A 27,895-nucleotide genomic window follows, 5' to 3' on the forward strand; every position below is an offset into this window, starting at 1 on the left:
AAACTTCGCAAAATAGACAAAAGATAGACGTCCTGGAGGAGAGTGCTGTGGGGATGAGAGAAGAGATGAAGGCACTACAAAAAGAAAATGTTGGAATTGAAAACTACATGGAAAAAATGGAATTTGAAAGGATGTCTTTCTTTCTTAGCTTTCAAAATATACCTGAAAAGGAGGGTGAAGATTTGAGGGAGACTATGATAACAATGTTAGCAGACTATATTAAAAGAGATAAACAACAGCTAGGGTGGGATATTGATCTGATATATAGAATTAACTCAGCATATGCTAGAACACACAATGTTCCAAGGGAAGTTCATGTTAAATTTTTAGAAAGACTACAAGAGATGAGATCCTAGGGGTTCAAAGGGGGGAACCTTTAAGATATAAGGATAAAGAAATAACCATTTTAAAACAGATACCAAAGAAAGTAAGAGATAAGAGGAAAATTTTTTTCCTCTTTAGCTAAAAAACTGTATGAAAAAAATATCTGGTTTAGATGGCTAATACCAGAAGGGTTGTTGATTTTCTGGGAGGGTGGTAGAGTGAGAATCAATACAGTGATGGAGGCGGAAGCCTTCATGGAAACACACAAGACTCTCCTAGATGAAACAAGAGACAGTACACAAGACATGAAAGGGGGAGGGGCCATGGCTCTGCTAGCAGACGGGGGACGAGGCAGCAATGAAACTTAGGTCACAGAAATGAACTGAAACTACATTGTAATTGTTGATACAATGAAATGGTTAGAAGTGATACAAAGTAAATGATTGTAGATGTTAAAGAATTTGAAGTAAATTTTTACTGCTAATATGTATTTAATAATGATATTTTGATATATACAAAAATAAGAGAGAGATACGAAATCCCGGGGGACCACCACCTTCCGTATGATGTAGCTGTCAAAATTTTTCTCCTTACTTATGTACCCTTTTCCCCAAAATATTTGTAAAAATCAATTTTAAATTTATTTTAAAAAAAGATTACATCATTCTATCTGTAGGAGAATATATTCAATATATGACAGAAGTCAATGTATAACATATCATCCTCATTTGAGAATAAGCAATGCAGATAATTGTGAAAGTTCTGAAGCTGTCTCCTACCAAACTTCAAACCTATGCTGGTTTTGTTTTGTTTTATTTTGTTTTCATTGTTCCACCCAGGAAGTGATAACTACATTTTAACAAATTCTTCAAAACAGCAAATATGTTTCTATTGTTTATTCTATTTTAACACATGCTTATCCAAGAATTTTATCTCCTAGTTTTCAGAAATACTTATGCATTTGAAGCCTCCAGTGCAGAAAGAGAAGAGAATATATGTAGCTCAGGCTTAATCTGTGCAACTCTTGGGACTCTCTGATCTTGGCTGTAGGCTTGCAAACATTTCATTACTTAACTAACTAATAACAGCAGTCCTAGTGAATGTGGGGTTTGCTTCCTGTTTATATATAGTAGCTTGCCCTCCCAATATTTGTGAGATTATTGCTTTTTCTATGGAAGTTTCTTGATTAGTATATAATTTTCTGCTTGATTGTTTAACTAGTCGTAATTCTAGCTTAATTTATTTATTTATCAAATTTCTATGTCACTCATTATGCTAGCATGATTCAGTGTAGTTTACTGATTGAGGATGCGCTCTGGTCTTATTTCCTTCTGAACTTTTTCATCACATGATGTGATACATTTATCTCTATGTATTTGTTGATTGCTGATTGGTCTGAATGCTAAGCTTCCGGGAATTCTGTAGTGTTTATGGTTTTAATTTGGTCTAGGATGCTCACAGTTTCTCATTTGGAACAATGGTTGAGTCTGTCCAAGAGCTATGAAACTAAAGCGTTTTATCATGTATCCTGACTACTGATCAGTACTCATGGATCCTCTCTGCTAGTATTTTCCCTATCAGTCCTTCATAGTGGCTATTATAGTCCTTACACTGTATGTAGTGGGTTATGTTAATACTGCCCATTCGGACAGTTGCTGTAATTGAGGAATTACTTTCATTTCAACAGTGACATTAATGTGCAACTGTCCTTTCCATGTAAGTTACTAACTCCTTAAAAAGTTCAATCTTCACTCCTCTCAAAGGAATTATGCATTATCTGATTCTGGAAGGAATTATGTTGTTGCTAGGGTAGGGGATGGGGTAGGGGGATTTTTTTATTATTATTATTATTATTATTATTATTATTATTATTATTATTATTATTATTATTATTATTATTATTATTATTATTAATATTAATTATTAATTATTATTATTATTATTTCTTTTATATTGTGTTTTTATGTCCTGTAAGCCGCCTTCCGTTTCCATGTGCAAGTAGGCAGCAATATAAATTTTCTAAATAAATAGCTTGTATGATTTCTTTTCTCTTTATGTTTTCACATTGTACTAGGATGGTGCAGAAATCAATGAATTGGTATAATTGGTGTTTGACTCATAGGCCAACCTTTGGATTTATTTTATTTCAATTTTTGCTTTGGCTGATGAAAAATACATTACTTCTCTATGGAATCAAAATACTAACTTTTATTTTATAATTCTATTACAATTGCCATCTTCTGTTCATATGTGAGCTTTCATTCTAGTTAGAAAAATGAACTTAATATTAAACTTTATATGGGTAGAGAAGCAGAGGGCATGCCCATAATCTGTCTATATAGCCGTTCAGGATTCAACACTGTTCTCTTTGCTGTTTGATATCTACATGAAACAGTGAATAGACTAGAAGAGAAGAGAGTAGAGCAGAGCATAATTCTTTATTGAATTTTTTCTTTAGTTAAAGTTGGATGACTTTATCTGTTTGTTCAGTGTACTGATACTAGCTCTATATCTCAACTTGGGGTTGACAGGTGAAGCTGTCAATGCATTAATCCGATGCCTGGAGGTTGTTCAAGTATTGGGAGAAATAGACTTTGGCTCAGTCCTAATAAGACTGAGTGCCTTTAGTTGTTCCCTTCTCCCCAGTTCAGGTATATGATCTTGGATGGTGGTGCACCTTCCCATTTAAGGCTGGTGCACAAGTTGAGAGACCTCTGGACTCACAACTGTGGCCAAGAGGATTTACACAGGTTCATCTTGTGTACGAGGTGCTGCTTTGTTCGACTGAGAGGTCCTTCAGATGGTCACTCACAATCTGGTCACCTTTTGATTGGACTATTGCAATGTGATCTACAGAGAACTTTCCTTGAAGCTACAATTACAAAATGAAGCAGCATAAGCAGTAACAGGCACTAGGTGTTATACCCATGTGTCACTGCTATGTGAGAAGCATGGGTTGCCAGTGGACTTCTGTGTGCAATTCAAGAAGCTGATCATCACCTGCTAAGCCCTTCATGACACAGATTGTTGATCTGTTGTTCATTTATGTCCTGGCAAAGCAAGTGCAGTCCAAGTCCATTCTATGAAACATTGTCATTTTGCAGGGCCTTAAAAAAGTGTCTTCTCCATTGCTGCCTTGGCCTTGTAGAAAAGCATTGCCCTACAGATTTAAAGAGTGCCCTTTCCCCTGGAGTTCTGAAAAGCTCTTTAAGATCTGGTTCTGTTCCAGGGCTTGGAGTTAATGTGTTCATTGATGCATTTCAGAGGTGGGTTCCTACCAGTTCGGACTGTTTCGGCCAAGTAGGTAGTAACTTGGCCTGCCATGCCCCTGGTTCTATTGGCGGTGGCAATAGAACCTTTTCTAATGTTGTGCGCATGCACAGAGCTTTTTAGGTGCAAATGTGTGTGTGCGCGCAAATTTTTTTGCATGCCAAACTGGCAGTAATGCCGGCAACAACCCATCCCTGATACACTTCTGCATCATATTTGATTCACCTCAGCCTCTATCATATTTGTAGGATTTATTATTTTGTTTTATTCCTGATTATGTTTGTTTAGTTTTTTTCTGAATTCTATAATCTCATCTAGTTGTCATATAGTCAGTTGAAGACATCCAATATCTCAGCGTGATTTCTTAAAAAAAGAAGATAAAACTGGGTGTTATCAAATGAACTTCAGTTTGCAGCCACCTAAAACTCTTTATAGTGGTTTTGAGGAAATATTAAATAAAATATCTCATACTGTAGTTCTTAGGCTGTTTAAAAACAGGACTCTAATCTTCCTAATCCAACCAATGACCAATCATATCTGGATAGGAGCATTGTGAAATACTTCTGCCAAACTAGCAGTTCGAAAGCACGTAAAAAAGGCAAGTCGAAAAAATGGGAACCACCTTTGGTGGAAAGGTAACAGCATCCCATACACCGTCAGCGTTTAGTCATGCCGGCCACATTACCACGGACACGTCTTCAGACAGCACTGGCTCTTCAGCTTTGAAACGTAGATGAGCACCGCCCCATAGAGTCAGGAATGATTAGCATATATGTGCGAGGGGAACCTTTACCTTTTAGTGTGAAATAAATCCTTTATTCAAAACATACTGCAGATCCAAATGATTCTCCACTCCCTTTTTTTGATTCACAAAAAAATTCCCATAGAGTACCCAAAACATTCGCTATTCCACAACTGGGCATTGAACTGGATTGAAAAGAACATTTTCATTCAAAATGTTTCTGAGTCACTTAAGCAGCCCGCCAAATATTTAGCAACCTTCATGAGAAAAGCTTTTGCATGCTTCTCTCTAAAGAGAATCCATTGACACTTATGAGGGATTAATTTTGACAGGATCATACTTTAGTCAGTGTTTTATCATGTTAACCAAACTCTGAGTGTTGTCTATACAGTTATTAATGAGATGAAAACGATCCTTGAGGAAAAGTCTTTATCTTCTTTGTCTAATGATGACAGCAGCATAATTTATTTTTACCTTAATTAGAATAAATCATTAAATCGATGCACGTGGTCATCTGTCTCACTGTAGCAATTCTAGGCACTAAAGGGCATATCAAAGAGATAATATGAAACATTAAACAATAAAACATTTGAAAGCTTCAGCATATCTTTATTTTACCTGTGCCTTGTCTTTTACAGAGAAAGGATGCGGCAATCTGCAATGTTCGAATTATGCCAAGGAATGCACCAGATCAGCCTTCAATTTGTTCGTCTGCAGCTTAGCTTTGAAGAATACACCATAATGAAAGTTTTGTTGCTGTTAAGCACAGGTGATTTTCCTGACGGTTCCAGTCACAATTTTTAAATAATATAATATCGTATATTATTGTAATAACTGACTAATCAGCATCCAATAAATTAAAAAAGAAAATAAAAGAATTTTGATTTTAAGTACTGGAAGGGTCTTCAGTGTTTTAGGCTTAACATCTATAGCATTTTTTGAAAAGCGGGATTGATTACTTTAATGCATTGTGTGATAGCTTTGAAGTTACTTCAAACTATAGTTCGCAGGCTCCTAAAAGGGGCTGGTAATTGAGAACAGACATCCTAGCTTCAGTACTGAGATCTACCAAATCCTGTTATAATTTGCAGCCCACAGTAAGATGGCATTATGGCATTATGCTCTTCTGCACAGCATAAATCTGTTTTTGTTTTTACTTTTGAAACCCTAAGTGTATTAAAGCTGAATTCAACATGGCACATGCCCAGTTTCTCTTCATGGCATGATAATTTGCATTTCTATAAGATTAATTTGCTTGATTTATAAAATGAAATTCTGCATGCTTCAAAGTAAAGTCTAGCATTATAGCCTGTGAGATTCGTGTATGTTATTACTAAAACACAAGTTGCAATCCAATATTTTGTTTGGAAGTTTGCATATATGCTTGAACTCTACACACACAAAGAGAGAGACAGACACAGACACACAGACACACACACTCGGTAAAATATCCTCTCACAATTCCCATTATGCCCTCCAACATATGTAGAATGTGGGTTTCTCGAATTAAAGAAAATCTTCACCTAAATGAATTTGCTTTTGCGATAAGCTTATATTCAAAGATGATCTTCAGAATGGCCCACCCAAGTATTAGAAGATGATTGACAACAAGAGGCTTTCTGTTTTTCAGTATACCTCCATTTATCTATCAAGTTTATTGTGTGATTTGATCCGTTCACTAATCTAATGCTCAACTTTGATCCAACTATATCGCTCCTGACGGGTTTTTTTATTTGGGGTATTTTAATTGCATTCAATTTATTTAGGGGTTTTTAAACATTGTGTTTTTACTTGTTTTTATCTATCACTTCACCTCCTCCTTGTATATGTCGTGTATATGTCTTGGTATATGTTTTGTTATATGTATGTCGATATATTTATTTCCTATGTTTTGTTGTACGCCGCCCCGAGTCCTTCGGGAGAGGGTGCGGCTAAGAAATAACTGTTTATTATTATTATTATTATTATTATTATTATTATTATTATTATTATTATTATTATTATTATTATTATTATTATTATTATTATTATACAAAGTGTTTGGGTAAAATTACAAGGAATATTATATATGCCACATAAACTAGTAAAAAAGCTTGTTTGTTTATTTAACAATTTGTTTACAATATGATTTTTATCAGGGTTGTGCATGAATAATCTACATGGTTAAAATTTACTCTTTAGAATGTCCTGATATGCTGGTTCTATCTTAGTCATGAAAGCCAAACTGGGTGACTTTGGGCCATTAACTCTCTCTCAATCCAGCCCACCTCCTGGGGTCGTCATTGTGAGGAAAATAGGTGTGCTGAAAAGGTCCACGGGATTGAGTAAAAATAATAAAGGAGGGATACAAATAAATAAATCTCTTCTACTACTCCTTATAGCAGTGCTTCTCAACTTGGCAGCTTTAAGATGGGTGGACTTCAACTCCCAGGATTCCAGCCAATCTACTGCTGGCTGGGAAATTCTGGAATTTGAAGTTCACCCATCTTAAAACTGAAAAATACTGCATTATAGTTTGATTATATATTGAATTACAATACTTATACCTTATAATTGGTGTTCTAAGTTATATACAGTATTTATGGGACAGAAACACTTATCTTAGATTGTGTTTAACATGTTTGATGTCAACACTGAAAGTTTAGCAAAATATTAGAATCTGTTTCCTTCACTGAAACCATAACCTGAAATAAATTACTTACAAAACTAAGTTGATATAGGGCAGACAGGAGATAAGGAAAGGAAGCTTAATAAGCCATTTTTTTAATTTTATCCAAATAGTACTCTTTTAAAATAAAGAAAAAATAATGAATGGCTAAGTCAAAAAAGAAAGGGGAAAGGATTTGAATCCCCAAATTTTGGAAGAAAGGGAGGGGGGGGAGGTTTGTAAAATAATATAAATAAATCTTAATTTCCTAACTGCCCCTATGCTGTGCTCATTAAAGCATTTTGTCATTTCTGCTTTTAATTCTTTAAAAACTCCTTAAAATATATTTATATTTGCCTCTACATGGTATGCAAGGAAGCTTACAATTCTTGCTTGAACTTCAGTTAAGCTTCAGAATATATGTTGTTAATTTTTCCATTACTGCATATTTATATTTTAAGTTTCCAGTCTGCTATTATTGGTAACATATAATTTTTCCAGTGTTGTGGTAGGTCTTTCCTTGCATTCTTGTGGACACAGTATTTTAGTAAATTGTGGGTGTTTTGTGATATTTTCTTAAGTTTAGGAATTATATCTAGTAATAATATATATGGTTTAATTGCACATATACTATCTGAATACTACTGTGTGTTTTCAGTATTCTTAAGTTGTTTTACATGTACACCACATGCAGTACGGGTAGTCGTTGACTTACGATGGCCATTTTAATTGCTGTTCAGAGTTACAGTGGCCTCAGAAAGGGTGGTCAATGGCTAGTGAAGCCCTTCAGGCCCTGGTCAAATGTTGCATAAGCGCCCCACACAGCCACATGGCCACATATTTGATGTTTGGCACTGGCTGACATTTTTGACAGTTGCAGAAGCCCATCGTCCTGTGACTATGATTTGCAACTTTTTTTGCCGGTTTGCAGCATTGTTTCCTTTTAAAGTTTACTTTATTGTCATTGTACCTTGTACAACAAAATTAAATGCCATCTTCAGTGTACATCATAGATAAAAAAAAGAAAAACACACATTCTTTACATTCTATGCAACTGAATTGAAACCCCCTGATATTGCATTAATATTGCACTATTTAGTAGAATTCAGTATAGTTACTGGTCTAGGGTAGAAGTTGTTTTTCAGCCTATTTGTCCTTGTTTTTATTGTCCTGCACCGTCTGCCAGATGGTAATAGTTCAAAAAAGAGTGCCCAGGACAAGATGGATCTTGAAATTGGGAGAGTGGGTTTGCAATTATAACTCTGTAATTTGCTTAATGACCATATGATTTGAACTTATGATCATTCTATTTTCTTAGCAACTGCTTGTTTTAATTGGTTGTTGTTTAATCATGTGACCAGATTCTGGAAACTGTTTAAAAACTTGAATAGTAGCCACAGTAAGGAAACTTCTTTCAATTAGCATAGAAGAAACCACTTATTATATCTCAATCATCCCCCCCCCCTCTCTGGTCTACAGAAGAGGAAAGATAGCTAAGTGCCAAATGTAATGATCAAAATGAGAAGCCAGTCGGCTTACATCCCAAAATGTAGAGTTTTGATTGTGTTTCTGATTATCAGTTTTTACAGATTTAATTCTGTGGCTGCTAGTGTAATAATTTACAGATTTGTCTTTAGAAAAATATACAAAACATCATTTCACTCTTATTTTGTGCCAATTTTATCTAAATTGTATATAGAACATAGACATATTTATAAAATGGGTTGTATATTTAATCTCATTGTTTAAACTTAAAACTTATATCCATCTCTCTGCTGACTGAACCATCAATGGACAAGTAAAAAGAGGGGAAAATATACTTGTTTAATCACATTTAGTTGGTTATATATAAATAGTGAAATGATTAGATATATATTACTGAAGTATGATACCATTTGGATATTCAGTAGATCCATTTGATTTTTAAAAAGCACAGTATTTGATGCAGTTTTGTTGGTGTGTGTGTGTGTGTATACACACACATATACATACATACACATGGATACATACATATATAAATGAACTATTTGATATCACCATCATGCATGCATGCGTGCGTGCGTCCATGCATATGTGTGTGTGTGTGTGTGTGTGTGTGTCTGTGTGTGTGTTGTATTTGTGCTGATAAATAAATAAAGGGAGACTAGTATAGATCTATTTCAAGCTATTTAGCTCTCATCAGCTAGCCATACCATTATTATTATTATTATTATTATTATTATTATTATTATTATTATTATTATTATTATTATTATTATTATTAGATTTCTAGACCGCCCCCTCTCCCCGGAGGGACTCTTACTGGGATTTGAACCTGGGCTGTGTTACATATTAGGCAGATTTGTTAGCCACTAAGCCACAGGCTCTCCTCCTTATCAGCTGAGCCAGGGAAATAGGTATGTATTTGTGTTACAACCCCTGGTATGCCCAAATATGGGAGGGAGCTCACTACTCCCCCTTTCTGTCCTTCGGCTCATTACAGAGGACCATCCAGGCAGAAAACCATATTTTTATTTTTAATGTTGCCTTTTTAAATTTGTGTTGGATTTGTGCTGATAAATAAATAAGGGGAGACTAGTATAGATATATTTCAAGCTATTTAGCTCTCATAAGCTAGCCATACCCTTACTGGGATTTGAACCTGGGCTGTGTTACATATTAGGCAGATTTGTTAGCCACTAAGCCACAGGCTCTCCTCCTTATCAGCTCCAAGACCAGCACACCAACACCCGTGAAAATCTACGAAAACAAATATACATACATTAAAAGCAATTATATTATTATATTATTATATTATATTATATTATATTATTATTATTATACATAGAGTATTATATTGTATATATTCAAACATTTTTTCCATGAAAACTATTTTGGGTAATTAGTTAAAATGATGAATAGTGTGGTACGGAATTTCAATGCATTCTATAGGTCAACAGTAAAAGTATGACAACTTAGTTAAAACATATTGGATAGCAAGAATACTTGGTTGAGCAAAAAAGAGACAAAAGACCAGGAAATGATATGATAACCCAACTATTTTTATGATGTTTGTGAGGTTGATAGAGAACAAGGTAATTAATTGTACTGCTCTCCTTACTGACACATCAAAAATGGAACCATTTTTGGAAATAACATTGATCTTAGAGTCTGCATAGATGCAAGTTGACTTCCTGCATTTTCTCTAATTAGATTATTCCCATTGTCCAAAACCAATTGTGACAGACAATAATCGTAGAATAAACAGAAATCAGAACCTAGACTCATTAAAAAAGCAGGAATCCTGTCATTCTGATAGTCACTGCTTAGGGACTTATACAAAAGCAACAAGTTCATACCCTCATTGAGTTTTATAGAATGCTTGTAAAAATAAAAGTGTTTCCTTATATATACCCTGCCCTTTCCTTCAGAAAAGTATCAGTGTAAGCTAGGCATCCTCAAACTATGGCCCACGGGCTGGATACAGCCTGCCAATGCAAAGTATCTAGCCCGTGGAGTGGTGGGATGAATAGCAGCTGCCAGCTTGTAAAGAAGTTCTTTGAAAGTCTTTAAAACAGCCTTTCAGCTGTTTTTCACAGCCATGTGATCTATTAAAAGTCTTTAAAAGTCATTAAAAGTCTTTAAAGGTCTTTTAAAATCTTTAAAAGTCTTTAAAAACAGCCTTTCAGATGTTTTTCACAGCCATGTGATCCAGTAAAAATCTTTAAAAGTCATTAAAAGTCTTTAAAAGTCATTAAATCAATCTTTCAGATGTTTTTCATAGCCATGTCATCCACGGCCAGTGAGTGATTAGGGAAGGGGCTGTTTTTAAGTAGCCCTTTAAAAGTGAATGAGTGGGTGAGTGGGGGGATGGGTGGGGGACATGTCACCACATCTCCAAGCTTTTTCAAAATCAGCTGAAATTGGCTAACAATAATTCAAATGCAATCGCAGTATAATGCCTGAAGGAGAATTCACCCATTGCTTTGATTCTTACCACATATAAAGTAAATCCACCAAAATGGTGGCTGATCAATCTTGGTAGATATACATGTGTGTGTATATACGTGCACAAGTGTGGAAAAAAGCAAATCAGTTTGTGAATTCTCCAGGCTTAAAAGACCTTTAGCCCTGTAATTCCAAATAAGCAGGTCCACACTTCCTATTGAATTAATAATATATTTATGTTGGTTAAAATTGTTCTTCATTTTAAATATTGCATTATTTCATTTTTTTTGCAACTAAAAATGAAGATATTTGCAGTGTTCACAGGAATTTGTTCATTTTTTTCAAACTATATTCCGGCCCCCAACAGTCTGAGGGACGATTATCCCTCCTTAATTCATCATTGGAGGGTGTGTGTGTGTGTGTGTGTGTGTGTTGATTCTCACCTTCTTCCACCTGCTTCCATTATCTTTCAATGCCCATCTTGGGGTTTTTAGTTGCAGTCTTAATTGGTGTAGTTCTCGGTCTGGTTTATTGTGTGGTCATCTGAAACATATGATCAGGAATTATTCTGAAGGAAATCCTGTTTGTTTTATTATTTATTATTTTTAATGGCCTATTTTAAGAAGCCTGAAGCTGCTGTTGTAATGAAGTTAGGCAAGCGGCAAGAAAGTTTGTGTTGTTTTTCTTTCCGGGGGGGGGGGGGTCTTAAGTAAATACATTCCTTGGGTTGAGCAAATACAGCAAGGACAAAGGCAAAATGGACTGCTAAATTGGACATGCCGACTCAGCCACATGACCATTTAGCCACACCTACCCAGTCACATGACCATCTAGCCATGCCCACACAGCTGGTCCGACCCCCCAACAGTGTGAGGGATGGCGAATTGGCTCCCTGTTCAAAAAGTTTGAGGACCCCTGGTGTAAGCTAACTGTTACTTCTGTTCTCCCTTTTCCAAAGAGTGGTCCATATAGATTCCTGTTAAATGTATAAAGTGCCATTTACCACCATTAGCATCTTCTCCCAAACTGAAATGATCTAACAACAGCTCCCCAAGCAGCTATTTGCTTGCCTCCAGATGCTAAATTATTTAGATAAACATTTAGAACATTATTGCTCTTTTGGAACAGCTGATGAGCTTCTGAATCTCTCTTTAAATGTCATCATCATTGTGGAATACTATTTTAAAAGTTCAGCTTTTCTTTAAAAGCAAACAAACAAACACAGGGGGTATTCATTGAATAATATGGAAAAAATGAGAAAGGGTATGGGTTTTTAGACTGAGTTTTTAGACGTCACGCTCCAGCACTAAGTAGTGAACAAACGTAAAACTCCCATGTTATAATATATTGCTTATTTTGTTTCATACCAGTTTTCTCTCTTTAGATCAGGGCTGTCAAACTTATGGCCCGCAAGCTGGAGGCGTCACACACTGGCCACACCCGGTTTAGTGAAGGGAAAAGTCCTAATACATCACGTGATACTGCCGTGATGACACGAGTTTGACATTAGATCATTTTAACATGAAACTTCTATTCAATGAAGTTGCAAATTATTTGTCTTGATTATATCAAACTGTAGCACCATCTATATATGGAGTTTTGTTTGCAGTTGATAATGACAGAAGAATGTTGAATTAGAAATAAGAATCCAGGTTTACAGGAGGGAAGTAATTTGTTTGTGTAATTGAACATCAGAAAAGTACATTCTATTATTGAAGTTATGTTGCCAGTATTGATTATATAAAATTCATTGGAGGGTTTGTTTGGAAATCTCTATGGAGACAATTTCAGTGATTCTCCTCATGAAACTGGAAGTAATCTAAAAATATCCTAGGTGATTCTAGATTGCCTGTCTAACTTTTAGAACATTGCAATTGGCTTTTTATATAAGACTAGACAATAACCCACCGTTGCCTGGATATTTATTTATAGGGGGGAAATGTTCGGACCAAACATAATTTCTAATGTTGGATTTTTCCCCTTACCAGAGAGAGCCCCCTTGTGGAGTACTGTGAAGCCATTACCATGGCAACTCCACTTCAGTGCATAGTAGAAGTCAGTACGGCAGTACGGCCCAACAGGCTGTATCTTAACAGAACACATGCTTCGAGGGGTATTAGGGTGTCTTACCCCACAGTATTTGTTTCCAAAGAGTACCAAGTTTGGTTGAAATTGCTCGAGGCGTTCCAGAGTTATGCGCGAACACACACACACACACACACACACACACACAAAGATAAGCTATTTTGGATCAAGGCAAGAACGTATCTTTTCTATCATTCTACATTTCCTAGCTCCACGCTATCTTTTGTAAATTCACCAAGAGGAGGATTGATTTTCAGAGTTTTTATACCACTGAGATTCACACAAACAATATATGAAACCTAGGTTTGAGAATACTGTTATTATACTTCCTAATACTTTGTATTAAGTAGCTTCTGATATCATTACCGAATCCTGTACTAGGAATTCATTTCCACATATTTATCCTTCTTATCATCTTTACTCCCCCTCTTATTGGTATTACTATAATTATTATCAACATTATTCTGTTGCTTAGCATGTGCACTGAGAGCTTCTGAACCAGAGTCAAATTCCTTGTATATCTTCATCAAACTTGGCCAAATAAAATATTCAATTCAATCTGTATTGTTTCAAAATTATTTTAGAATGTTGGTTGGTACTGGTGTCTAAGTTTTAAAAAGTGTTTGACACAATAGCAGCATTCATCTTTGCATTGCTATACAACAATTTTCTAATTACTGCTATTAACAGTACAGAAAGAAAAATCTGTTATCAGTAGGATAGCACCACAAATTGCTCTAGTTGGGGTTGGATGCCCTTTATCTGATCACTACTTTTATTTTTTTCAAAACTATCTAATGCTTCTAGACTTTGTAGATTTAAATATATGAGTATGGTTATTAGAAGATGTTCCTGGGCTTATAAAAAGCAAAGTAATCCTAAAGTTTCATATTGCTTATCTTGATTTACCCCAATTCAGAAAAATACACAATCTTTAAGAGGACATTTAAATAATTAAATAAATTCAAATAGATACTGTATATCAAAGTTTGTTAATTTGAAAGATATTTCTATGCACTCTAGGGGCAACCTATTCAATGTGCCATATAATTGTATGTGGTTATTTAATGGCACTGTCATTCTGGGAAGGAAAATAGCATGAAAATGCTTTAAAGAAGAAGAAAATGCCAACTCTGATTAAGTATTTTAGGGAAAAAACATTGTAAAAAAATTGTTTCTGTTGTGAATAATTCGATTTTAGATATTTAACCAATTAATTGATTTGTTTAGCTACTTAACCATCTTATCTGCGGAACTAGTTTTTCTTCATTTACATCTAATCACTTCCTCCAGTTAGGCAGAGAAGGTATGTTCCAGATCTCATCAATTAAATAACTTTGACTAGTGGGGTACAAGAAAACAGCCTCTCCAGCTGTTGCCTATGCCCTTTGGAACATCATCCCCTCCCTACAAGTGACATGGGGCCCACTGTCCTGGATTTTCAAAAATGTTTTAAAACTGTTGACTTTTATGGAGTTCACAGAAGAACCCCAATCTTGGTGTTAGTTAACACCTTAAAGTCCTCCTCACCTTTTTAACTTTTATTTTACTGTGTTTCCCTGAAATTAAGACAGGGTCTTATTTTCTTTGGAACCCCCCCCCCCCCAAAATAAGCACCTGGCCTTATTTTTGGGGAGGTCTTATTATTTTTGAGGTGCAGGAGGCAGTGAGCATGGTCACCTCATGCCTGCTGCTGTGTTGCAATATTTTCGGGGAGGGCTCATTTTCAGGGCACGACTTACTTTAGCGCGTGCACTCAAAAGCCCAAATGGGCTTATTATCCAGGGAGTTCTTATTTTCTGGGAAACATTGTTTCCCGGTTTCATCCTATTGAGATATTGTATTTTTATATGGTTTTGTTTTTGACTGTACACCACTTAGGGTGAGATGGGCAGTCTTTAAATTTGATAAATAAAGTAAAATTTCCACTAATACCATGTTTGCAACCTAAAAAAATTAAGTTGCAAAATAATCCTGGTTCAAAAGCTTTATTTTAGTACAATAAATAGACGTAAATATTATGTTTCTTCCATCTTTAAGAATGTTACCAATTTTACTCCAAAAGTAGTTGTACATATTGGAAATGATTTCATAAACAAGACTATAATAAAAATTGCTAAAGTTTAGGAACATTATAAAAGATTTGGTATTGTAAAAGATATTTCATGCCTATGTGATGTGTGTTTCTGTAAAAGAGAGCATTAGCAAGCAAACCCCAAAACTTTGATTGTGTTATTAAATACCCCAGATAATCTCTTTCTGTAAATTCATCTATAAGGATCACTTTGCACAAGTTAAAGGACTTATACAATTGCCAACATACAAAATGCACAAGAAATATGGAAATAGCATTATACCAAATTTTGAGTCTGATCATTAAGAATTGGCCTCACTTGAACAATCAAGTTTTCTTTTACATTTGATGAAAGGTTGAATAATACACGTTTTACTTTCTTTTGTTGTAGTTCCCAAGGATGGGCTCAGGAGCCAAGCTGCGTTTGAAGAAATGAGGGCAAATTACATTAAAGAACTTAGAAAAATGGTAACTAAACATCCAAATAATTCTGGGCAAAGTTGGCAGCGATTTTATCAACTGACAAAGCTCCTGGACTCTATTCATGATGTAAGTAATTTAAGTTACAATACAGAAGGAAGTATTATGAAGAAGAATCAGATCTCCTTGAAGCTCTAATTCTTAGAAATGGTATCAGATATTAACCCATGTTATATGAAGTTAGCACCGCAGTAATAGCTTCATTAGCAGAACAGAACAGAATGAAAGAATTGGAAGGGACCTTGAACGTCTTCTAGTCCAACCCCCTGCCTAGGCAGGAAACCCTATACTGCTTCAGACAAATGGTTATCTAATCGCTTCTTAAAAACCTCCAGTGTTGGAGCATTTATACTTCTGGAGGCAAGTTGTTACTGATTAATTGTTCAGACTGTCAGGAAATTTCTCCTTTGTTCTAAGTTGCTTCTCTATTTGATTAGTTTTTCCAAAATTGCTTCTTGTTCTACCCGCGTGGGTGCTTTGGAGAATAGCTTGACTCCCTCTTCTTTGTGGCAGCCCCTGAGATATTGGAGCACTGCTATCCTGTCAACCCTAGTCCTTCTTTTCATAAGACTAGACATATCCAGTTCCAGCAACCGCTCTTTATATCTATCCTTGAGTTCCCTAATCTTTGTTGCTCTTCTCTGCACTCTTTCTAGAGTCTCAACATCTTTTTTACATCCTGGTGACCAAAATTGGATGCAGTATTCCAAGTGTGGCCTTACCAAGGCATTATAAAGTGGTATTAACACTGTGTTGGCTTTTTTGGCAGCTGCAGCACACTGCTGGCTCATATTTAAGTAATTGTCCACTAGGACTCCAAAATCCCTCTCACAGTCACCACTATTGAGCAAGATACCACATATACTGTACCTGTGCATTATATGGCAAAATCTTTGTTATGGAAAAAATTAGCAAAGCTAAATATTTTCATATCTCTTTTCTCTACCTCTATTTCACTAGGGCTTTCTTGGTAATAACCAATAAAATGAAGGAGGAATAGATAGTTACCAATCAAAACAAAGAATGCGCCCACTTCCCTTACTAAACATTATGGGAACATAGAAAATAAGTTTTGGATTTCAACCATATTAGTTATTTCACTTCTGTTTCCGATCTATAAGGAAAACAGGAGAGTAAATAAGTCTCAAGACCAAAATTCTGCAGCCAAAAATACAGAAAATTACTTTGGGTCATTGGATGCTGTCAGCCAGTCCCTTTCATGGGTGCGTGGATGAGGACAATTCACAAACGAGTTCCCAGAATTAACCTTTTAAGTCACTGAAAATCAGTTGAAATCCTTTGTTTAGAATTGCATTAAAATGTGACATGTTTCTAAACTCTTAAAAAATGTGGCATGTACGGAAACAAGTTCTTCATTGCTTTTCTTAATATAGAATCTATGTTTGTTTCTGTACACCATAATCTTTTGAGAGCTCCTTCCTGAGTGTAGTAACTTGTGAAACAGCATCTTCAGTATTCCAAAGATCTTACAAAAAGCTTTGAACATAATGAGTCTGCCACATGACTATAATACTAAAATAATTATGTTTTTTTTAATTTTCCAGTAGGATTTATTATTTAGCACGTTTGTTGAACTGCCAGTTATGAGGATATTTACAAATATCTTTTAAAAGCTATTAAAATATCTTAGTAAAGCAATATGGAAAATTTCTGCTCCATTCTTACTAGCATAAACGCAATGAAATATACTTTTAATATACCGCTCAGAAAGTTTGGTCTTGGTATGCCAAGGTTGCATATAAATATGCCTCTTTGTACTTAACTGGCTTATTTATGAAGATGCAATACATTATGGTGCATTTCAGGTCAGGTCTGTATGAAAGCCTGAGGTTTGTTTACAGAACATACATATGGAATTATTTGTTGAGTAATGTGCTGTTAATTAAAACACTGAAAAATCTTGGTGGGAGTTAAAAGTATTATTAGTACTGCAGCAACAGCTCATTCTTTAGAGAGTTGCATTTGCTTTGAGGAGGGGAATCATTGGGTTTTTGTTGTTGTTGTTGTTGTTCAACGTTATCCTGCTCTGCAAACCAGATTAGCATTTTTGGATTAAACCTAGTAGAATTTCAGATTCACCGTTTTCAATTACTGCTTTGTTTAATTCAGTCTATCCAACGATATATAAACATAGATTCTGTAGGAAGCTGGTTGAGACTTGGAGTGGAGTATGGATGTGCATCATGTTTAATATTATAATTCCATGTCAATAATATATTCTCATTTACATTAGTAATTAGAATATTTCTATTTTTATGCATATTTGGACTTGTTTTAACAAGCCTCTAGGAAGAAATCAACGCTCCTGTAGGCGTATTACTTTAACTCCTTGGAATGCCTGGATAATGCTCTTAAAGTAGTTTCCTTTGTGGTAATACTCTATTTAAATATACATATATTTATAACAAAAGGGTTTATTAATCTATCTATCTATCTATCTATCTATCTATCTATCTATCTATCTATCTATCTATCTATCTATCATCGATCATCTATCATTCCAACCTCAGAAGATCACTTTTCTCATTTTCAACATTACTCTGGTTATATAAGAAAAGAGTTTTAGTTTGGTTTTATAGTTTTTAATGTGTTTCAACTGTTTTTAGCTCTGTTGAACACTGTCTAGTCACTTGTTTGTATGAGAGGTAGCTATATGAATTGGTTTAATAAGACAAATAAGCAAACATTCTGCCTCATCTCAACTTGGCTATAGAAAACACTGATTGAAAGTATCATCTCTTCAAAATACTTGTGTTACAGGATAATTTTGAAAATGAGAAGACCGATCTTAGATTGGAAATATATTTGAGAAAATTACATAAAGCCCTTGTCCATCCATTTGGTTTAAGATACATATTTCAAAAAGTAATACATAGTGCTTCCGGTGGCTCTCTACAATTATATCATTTAATAAACTGAGTAGAATAATCCAAAGGTCATGTAGGGGAAAATATGCCCTTGGAGACTAAATTGTGCAAAGAAGGAACTGAGCTACTTTAAATACAATAGCAAAGTATAAATATAATAATTTGTAATTTAGGCAGTAACAACAATAGGAAATTTTTACATTAGTTGTTATAGTTGGTGTTCTCCTCATAGGAAACATATGTGAAGGCCAAAAAATGCCAAGCTAAGGAAAAAGATCCTGAAAAGAAAAGGTAGGCGGATTAAAATTGTAAAACACCAGCACATTTATTTATAGACTCCCTATTTTCTATTTAAAAAAACAAAAACAAAAAACCCCAAACACTTTTACTTCAGATACAAAGTAATATCACTGATGGAGTCAAATTTAAACTGATGTAGTTCCTAACTCGTTGGGCTGCAGCCCACTACTGTGCATTGAGCCCTTCGGAATTGGGCTGTAGAAGTGGCAGATGTGCACGCGCACACATCTTAGTTGCACAAGCAATGGGTAAGCATGAGTGAGCATGTTCGATTTGCACAAATGGCGGAGCTGCTCACTTGCCATCCCCAGTGGTGTATTAGCCATTAAGCAGACTAAGCATGTGCTAAGGGCACCAGGCCCAAAGGGGGTACCACAAAGTTGAGAAAGAAAGTAAAAACCAATGAAGATTTGTACAGTATGTAGAAAGGAGGGGCACCAAGATTTGTCAGTGCTTAGGGCACCAATGAGCCTTAATCCGCCACTGGCCAACCCCTCTCCACCTCCATGTCGGTCCACAAAGCTGGAAAGGTTGGGAACTCTAATTATAAAAACCTTGGGAGAAGTATCTCATATCTGTACATTTGCACATATCGTAGAAGCTTCCAAAGCTTCGCCACACAAAAATGGTACTTGGGTAGTACAGTGAAAGCCTCTACTGCATTTTTTTATGATACAGCAAGTCAAGCTTAATTAATTTTGAAATTCAGTATCTTTGTTAACAGTTTGTATCAATAAACTGGCATAAAAGATATACAAATAAAATAAATTTTAAAGAATTAGTTTCTTTTTCTGTTCAGAGGAGAAAAAATTAGAGGTTGGGGGAGTAGTTGTTTTGATTTTGGTGGGGATTTTTGTGTGGAAAATTCTCTCCAAAAACAAGACACAAATAACCAAAACAAAATTGCTGTGAGATAGTTTGTCTGATTCCTGTTTGCTATATACGCTGGCACTGATTTTTGTCTTAAAAATACTAATGAAATGTGCCCATGCAAGTATATATGAAATACCAAATTTCTAGACACAAAATCACAAACTTTTGGTTAGGATTAGAATTGCAGTGTACCAGCCCAGAAGTTAGGAATTAGAACTGTCAGGGAGCTTTGTTAAAATAGTTTTAGGTAGTTGAATAGATAATCCAGTCAAATTCCTTTTGCGATTATAAGAAGCTAAGAATAGTCTTACTTGCTGCACAAAATTCTTTGTCACACAATAGCGATTCAGAAAATTCACAAGCAGATAAAATGTCCTAACACTCCTTCAAAGTAACTTTTTCCCTAGCCTCTTGTCTTTAAGATATGATCCCTGATTTAGAAAGCAGAATTTAGCTATCAAGCCTAATATGATTTCCTCATAAGTATGACCTTTTAAAATGACAAGATAAACCTTACAATGATAATTATTTAACTTTAAGATTGTTGAATTATTGCAAATAGTGAAACCCATTGTTACTGTTATGCAATTCAGTTAAACTAATTATTATTTATGTTGATAGAGAATTGGGAAAATTATTCATTTTCTGCGAATTCCTTCTTGATCTCTCAGGTTTTTTTTTAAATCTCACCTTTTAACAAAAAAAAAACCCTAGCCGATAAAAACAAAAATTAAATTGAGAGAGTAGTATGTTCTTAGTTAAATAAAGAAATAAAATTTTAATAAGGTGCTATTAGAAGCATTATGTGATTTGAATACATATTGCTGTGTGAAGCTTATTTCCATTTCACAAACTAGGTCAGATAATTCACTACGCTGTGAGAAGCAGAGACAGATTTCAACCATTTCTTTTCAGGCCAGTTAGGTTGAGTTTGCCATCTTGGAGAAATGTAGTTATATCATTGTGGGATTTTCTATAGTTATAAAAATGATTAGGAAGGAATTGTTGTATTTTTTAAATAAAAAAAAACCCTAGCCTTTCAAAACGCAATTAATTCTAACAATTTTTCACAAATTTGTAATTAAATAATAAATTGTGAAATATATGGAAACTTATCTCTAAAATGTAAAGTTGTGTTAGAAGAAGAGCAGGCAGAGTTGGGGAGAGGGGATTTAAGTGCACCATCAGCTTAGAATCCTTGCATTCCTACAAGTGCTCAAGTCCAATCGCTCCTGAATTTGATTGACCTTTATTGGGTATCAATTTACTAGTGTTGAAATATAGAAATACTATAGCTTGAATAAATTTTCTATGCTGCTACCTTCTGAATGGTCCTGATTCCTTGCAACTGACAGTTACATAATTATAACGAATCATTATAAACCTGGAAGTCCATGCCTTTAACAAATTCGTTACAGTAAATATATATAACCATTCTGCTATACTTGGAACACAATCCATCGCTCCTAAGGCAGCATCCCAGAGTGACATAATTCACTGGACATCTTCCTCTTGAGCCAGAGATTGGATTCCAATCTCAGATCATAATATCAGATTTTTGCCCCAGTCCATTAAATTTGAAGATATATGCTTTCTGAAGTTGATCTTCTCACTTCGTGTAACTTCTTACTAGTTGATCAAGAAAGAGGCAATAAATGGAGATATACTGTATGCCTCCATCATCTAGTTACTTGTTTTACTACAATTTTCAGTTGCCTGGATTGGTAGCAGGGTAATTAGAATAACCAAAGCAGCTGTTTTGCTTTATTTTTGCCAAGAGCAAGGGAAAAAATGGTCAACCATCTATTAGCTTTTTTTTCATGTTAGCATGACACGGCTGTCTGGAACTGATTTGAGTTAAAAACATTTTTAACTGCACACAGTACATTAACTTTGCCCACAACTCAGTTAGACTCTTGTACAAACAGAATATGTACTGTCTCTTTGCATGATCCTTCTTATTCCTTCCTTCACAAATGTTGTCTTCTGTCCTTTTCTTCTATGTGCCCAGCATCCCTTCGTTTCATGCCCCATTCCTATTTTTTGTACCCTCTTTATTTTTTTTCTTTTTAACATTCCTTTTATCTTTTTCCCTTCCCTTCCTTTTTTCTTTTTCCTTAAGTTGCTTCTATGCTGGCCTTCTTTCATCGCCAGAAATTCAGTCTTAAACCTAGTAGTTATAGCAAAGCACCTTGCAGAAATAAATTTGTGTAATAATATCTAGCAATATGAAAACTATTATATGTCCAAGATAGAAAAAAAAAATAAGTTTGCCAGATGTATGGCAATGCAGCTTTCAAGGAAGCCAGGAATCTGGATTAACACAAAGAAATAGAATGAGGGAATCAAGAGTTTGATAGATCTGTAAAGACACTGATTCTGTTCACCTTCTTAGAACTGTATTTTTTGGGAAGCAAATGGTTTAAAAAACCAGCTTTATTTTTGATGCTTCTGGCTTTAGGAATTTCTCCACTTAACTAAAATAGGTGCTTTGTGACTGACCCATGTCCAATAGAAAAGTTCATTTAGAGTGTGGGTACACCTCCTTCCTAGAAGCAATTTGATGATGAGGATGCCAATCCCAACTTTGACCATGATCCAAAAAGCCGTGGGGAGCCCTGCACATCTGACTGAAAGTTCAAACGTATTTTCTAAATGTTGGAACAAGGTTACAGGAGATAAAACTAATGGAAATGGGGCATGCTCCGGATTGTTAGCTAATTGTATATAACTTAGAACAGCTTATAGTACTGTTGTGCATATTTCATGGATTTTCCATTACTTTTTTGTGTGATCCATTAGTAAAAGGCCAATGAAAGAGAAACATTATTTAGAACAAAGAGAAGCTCCTGAGGATAAAGGAAATGGTTGTAAACTCGATGTAGTTTAATAAGTTTTCTAAATCTTGCCTTCAATGTTTGTATAAAAAATGAGTCTATAAGTAAAGACTATAACCCTAGGATAATTTGAGGCAGTTTCACAGGTTTATGTCACTCACTTTATACATAAAAAGCACACACAGAAGGAAAATGGATGTGGCAAAATTTTTATGTAGGAAAAAAAATAGCCTTTGTAAAGGGGCACCAACACTCTGTTTGAAGAATTCCATTTTCTCCTTCTGCTTGACTTCCCGTGCATGCTTGTAAAGCCAAGATGTTTGCTAAACCAGAGTAAATTATATGCTAGTTTCTTTCAGTGAAACTGAAGCAGAAGTAATTTTTTTTTTTACTTTTTACAGAAATTTGGAAAATAACATTGCAAGGCTTTTTTCCCCCTTTTTTGCTTTGAAAGAGGTGGTTCGCAAAAGGCTGGAGCAACTACAAAGCAGCCATTTTCAAATCATTAAAACAGCTGGTTTTTGTCAAGGTTTGTGTTGCTGCTTTGAAAACTGCTTTTGGTTGTTTTCACATGCGAGGGAATGCCGTGCAAATTCACGCAGGTTATAAAGATTCACAAGCAGACTTCCAACAAACGTGCAATCCTGGAAAAAGAAGAGACTTCAGGGTTTGAAGAAAAGTGTCTCAGATGTGCTCTCAGGTGTTTCGCCGCATCTTTTTTTCCAAGTATTTGCACAGCCGTAACGTTTCATCTTTTGTACTACTGTTCTACATTGCCTGTTCAGTATTATGAACTATTCTCAACATCCTTTAATGCTCACCATTCTTAACTTTTTTCCCCCTCCCATTCCATTTCAGCTTGTTAGCGATTTGCTGGAATTTTGCTTCTACACCTTCCGAGAGTCTCAAGCTCTCAAAGTGGAGTTTCCAGCCATGCTGGTAGAAATCATCAGTGACCAGTTACCCAAAGTGGAATCTGGGAATGCCAAGCCTCTCTACTTCCACCGGAAGTGACAGAACATGTCTTAATGGAAAAAAAAGAAAACTTTGCCTTAAGTTCCCCTGCGCTATTCCACACCCATGAAGGAGCCAAGAAGCCACATTTAAAGTGTGCTATTCAAAATCGTTCAACGGTGTCTCAGTCGTCTAAAGACAATATGAAGGTTTGGAGAATGGAAAACAAGCATCTTATATGAACTTGGTAAGACAAAATAGCCAAGAGGTTTATGAACACCAGGCCACCCCAAATACTCCCAGCATTTAAAAAAGAAAAAAAAAAAAGAAATATTCCTGTTCCTCTGGATGAAAAGCCATATCTAGTCAAATAACTCCTTGATTTTGATATATTAACAGAAGAACATTTTAATTATGTCATGTAGTTTCTGGTATTGTTTGCTTGTTTTGAAAGGGTTTAAGAACTATTATGAACATTTAAAAAGCTTACCGTTGGTTTGCACATAAATAAAGTCAATATGGGGCATTAATTCTTGTACTATACACAAAACACAGACACATACGTAGAAACAAAATCAAATTCCTGGATATGTAACATAGATAATGGAACATTTTGGTGTGGAATAATCTTGGTATATTCACTTGCGGCATTTGTTATCCCATGTTATCCATCATAGATGATCTACACTGTGTTAAGTGTTCATTTATTATTTAACCTGAAAGGATAAGATGTTAAAACAAATGCCTCCGTTTCAATTTATAGTATATTGTGCTGGCTTTACCAATAATTTTTTGCAGTCTTTTGCTGTACTGTACAATGCTGTATGTATAAATTGAAGGACCTGAAAAAATGGTATAAGGAACTTTTGTAAATGAGACCTAAAATCTTTAATGGTTAATAGGATGAATGGGAAAGTATTTTTGGAAGAATTCTATTTTGCTGGAGACTATTTAATTACTCTTTTTTGTCTAAACACAAGGGTTTTTTTTCTTTTTCTTTTTTGTAAAGTGAATTGTTCTGCATGCATAATGAACCGTTTACAGTGTATTTAAGAAAGGGAAAGCTGTGCCTTTTTAGCATCATATCTATCTCACAATGTCTGTTGTAAATAACCACCCATAATTGTTTCCAGTTGTTCTTTTTCCATCCAACTTCCTCAGCATTTGTCTACTACTTTTTACATCATTTGAGCACAATGAGTCTGCTTCAAGCCTCTTGCTGTGTTTGCAGCTTTATACACACATTTTATCTAACAGGATAAATGTTAACAAGGATAGACTCCATCAAGACATGATTTTCTACGTTTCATTAAAGCTAATAAAGCTGTGCAGATAATTTGGTTCCTATTTCAATGGAGCCTGCTTAAGTCAGCTATATGGTGAATTGTGCCCAGTTTTTTTTTCCAAAGACTATCATCTCGGGATCAAATGAGATTCTGCTCCCCAACCTGTTCACTCTGAAGGTCACCGTCCTACACACAGGCAAATTTAAACAAGACCCTCTCAAACACATTGTCCTCCAAGCAAAGGCTCATTAACAGTCCAAAAGTGTGGACAACAAATCTGAGTATATAGGTGGAAATAAAAATTATCCCATATCCTAGACACATTTGGAATGATAATTAGGGCCTAATTAACGCTACTTATTGTTGGGCAAATCAGTAACTCAGTAACTGTGTATAGGATTGCGATTTAACTACTCTTAAAAATGAGCCCCCAAATAGAGAGACAATTTTTCAAAATCTGGATTTCTCTCAAAACTATGTCATGGCAACAGTGTCTTTCTTGTGATGATCATTACTATATGAATAATTTAAATATGTAGCATAATTCTTAAAAACAAAACAATAATTGTCAGTTATCTTTGTGTAAAAGAAAGTTTAGATAACTTCTTTGAGAAAAATAAAGGATCTTTTAGGTTGAAATCCTATGTACAATTACTTGAGAATAGGTCCCCGTGGAATTTCTTCTTAGCAACCATGCTTAACACCATGTAATTAATAACCAAATCTAGGATCCAAAGGTGTTTTGTTTTAGGCGTGCTTAAAGTTTGGATAAGTTCCTTGGAACCTGCTGCAATTAACAGCAAATCTAATTTACACATAATTTTTTAAAAGTACTGTTTCAAAAACAGTTATGGAGCACACATAGAAGCCCAAGTCATTCCTTGGATCTTAATCATTCATGAAGTTTTTGAAACTTGAACAGATATTTGCATTTCCATCTTGCATCCATAACATTTAAATAAAACCATCGCAAGTGGATTTCTCAAGCCAGTTTCTCTCTGCATCCCCAGATCTCTCTAAGGATCTTCACCCATCCGAACCAGCTTTATAGGGGAAGGGAAAATCTGATCTGCTGATCTGCCAGTATTGTTAATTCCAGTGGTAGAGAAGCAGAACTGAATTCAATTCAACTTGACCTTTTTGAGCCATACAGTTTTCTGAATGAGAATCTATGGAAGAAGATATACATCACACAGCCATATATATTGGGTTGAATCCTGACACTACTAGCTGAACTTAATTCCAGCTGAAATGAATGCAATTTAATAAAATCATTTGCAGTTTTGAAAAGCAAAATCATTTATCAACTCTTTGGACTGCACAGCAATATGAAACTGAATTTCTACAGTGATAAAAAATATATAGCATGCAACATGATCGTTTATATTAAATATCCTTTTTATTAAGTTTTTTTTTTGTAAAAAAAACTTACTGAAATTGGAATTTTAAATACCCAGGTTTGTGGTAAATGATGCAGCTGTTTTTTTATTAGCAAAGTTACTAAATGTTTTTCTATCTCCAAGTAACTTTGCTTGACTAAAATATTAAAGCCATATTATTTTCATTTTTTAAGTCCACTGGTAGATGTCAGTTGTCTGGTTACTCGTATTTTTTGTACCTTATGGCATTTAATTGTGGTACAATTCATAAATCTCAGAACTGTCATGAATAAAACACTAAATTAGTTTTAAAACAATTTATAACTTTATGCAAAATAGCTATCTTTGCAGGAAAAGTATGCAGATTATAATAAATTCTTTAATCACCTGTTCATGAAACCATTGATTATTGCTTAGAAATCATTAAAATGAACTTCAAATGAAAGGAAGCTATCAGGAGTACATTATATTTTAGAAGGAAATAGATATTTGTCTCCTGCAAAATAAGATAAACAACTTCAAAATGTGAAAATAATTGTGTTGATTGAGTGTAATGATTTTGTGGCAATGACTGAAATTATACAGCAAGAACACTGTATTTATATAAATGTAAAATAGTTTTAATTTACTGCAGTGTGTATTTCAAGAATAATATTGCATTGCAGTGTGTAACCATTCTGTTGCACAGAACAAAACTGAAAAAGGACTAAAAGCTTGCAATATCAAAATCTTAAAATAAAATATACTTTATAATCAATAATGCAAAAATCTAATCACAGGGTGGTATTTTCACTGACTTTTAGAAACCTTTCGGAATTTAAACCATTCTACATTTAATGCACTTTTAATTGTCTATTAAAGATGTGACATTTTTGATAGAGGGGAGAAAGAAAGAAGGGTGCAATTTTATCTGGCAGATGACTAACTTGTTAGGTAGCAGTTATAATGCCAGGGTTTTCAGAGTAATGTTTCAAAGTTGGTAGAGCTGAAGAGCACATTACACCAAGAACTTAGCACTTGTGCAGGAGAAGTTCTTGGTGGTTGTGTCCTATTATTACTGGATGAAAAAAAAGCAGCCAGCACTACAGTATAAAACAGCAACATCTATGCATAATGATGCATTAATAATTAGGAGCTTGCTTCTGTATGTTTAAACCTTTTGAATAAATACAAAATTACTGTTTGGCCTTTATGTTGTCTTTAAGTACATAATTTTTATAAGTTGTATAAACATACACAAATTAAAATGGTGTGATCATAGTAATTTCTTGTGCTTTGATATAAATCAGAGTAATCTGATTATGCATCTCTTTCTTTAGGCAGAGATTCACTAAAGTGCAATATATTATGTCCATGATGCTTTTTTACAACACTCTTGTGTCTTCTACATATCTGAATTCCTGCTTTTGTAATATGCTCCATCTCGTTCTGCTGTACTGAATACTTCTTTAAAATGCACAATAAGGGCAATTCTGCTGTGGCAGTTACAACCCCTCATTTGGAGCTTTTTTTTTTTAAGGAGTAGAACTTCTGAGTAGATACCCAATTAGAGAGCCAGAAGATTGGCTGTACTGATATATCAGTAACTCATTGTTGGTCATAACTCATTGTGGGTGGGGAAGATATTTTTTTTACAAACAAAACTGGATTAGCTATGTTCAAGTATAAGGACAGCGCAGTGGATATGCAAATTGTCCTTTATCCTATTTTTGGCACTGTCCTACCCTCTTTATAAAGAAAGGTAATGGCAACTACACAGCATCACTTCTACCTAGCTATGGAAGTGACATAGAATCCCAATTTTCCAGGCTTCTGAATTACATGGAGCA

General features: G+C 34.9%; 1 protein-coding gene across 3 annotated transcripts in view; it reads left to right on the forward strand.

Moving 5' to 3' along the window:
- Positions 1 to 27,324, forward strand: part of NR3C2 (nuclear receptor subfamily 3 group C member 2) — a 153,068-nt gene extending 125,744 nt beyond the window's left edge. For all 3 annotated transcript variants that reach the window (XM_081959639.1, XM_081959641.1, XM_081959640.1), the window contains exons 7-9: positions 4,975 to 5,105; positions 15,461 to 15,618; positions 23,306 to 27,324. In XM_081959639.1, the coding sequence (XP_081815765.1) occupies positions 4,975 to 5,105; positions 15,461 to 15,618; positions 23,306 to 23,461 (445 nt within the window). In that variant the 3' untranslated portion in view covers positions 23,462 to 27,324. The remainder of the gene's footprint in view (positions 1 to 4,974; positions 5,106 to 15,460; positions 15,619 to 23,305) is intronic.
- Positions 27,325 to 27,895: the final 571 nt, after the last annotated feature.

The sequence above is a fragment of the Natrix helvetica genome, assembly GCF_964273705.1.
Source record: "Natrix helvetica genome assembly, chromosome: 7".
NCBI lineage: Eukaryota > Metazoa > Chordata > Lepidosauria > Squamata > Natricidae > Natrix > Natrix helvetica.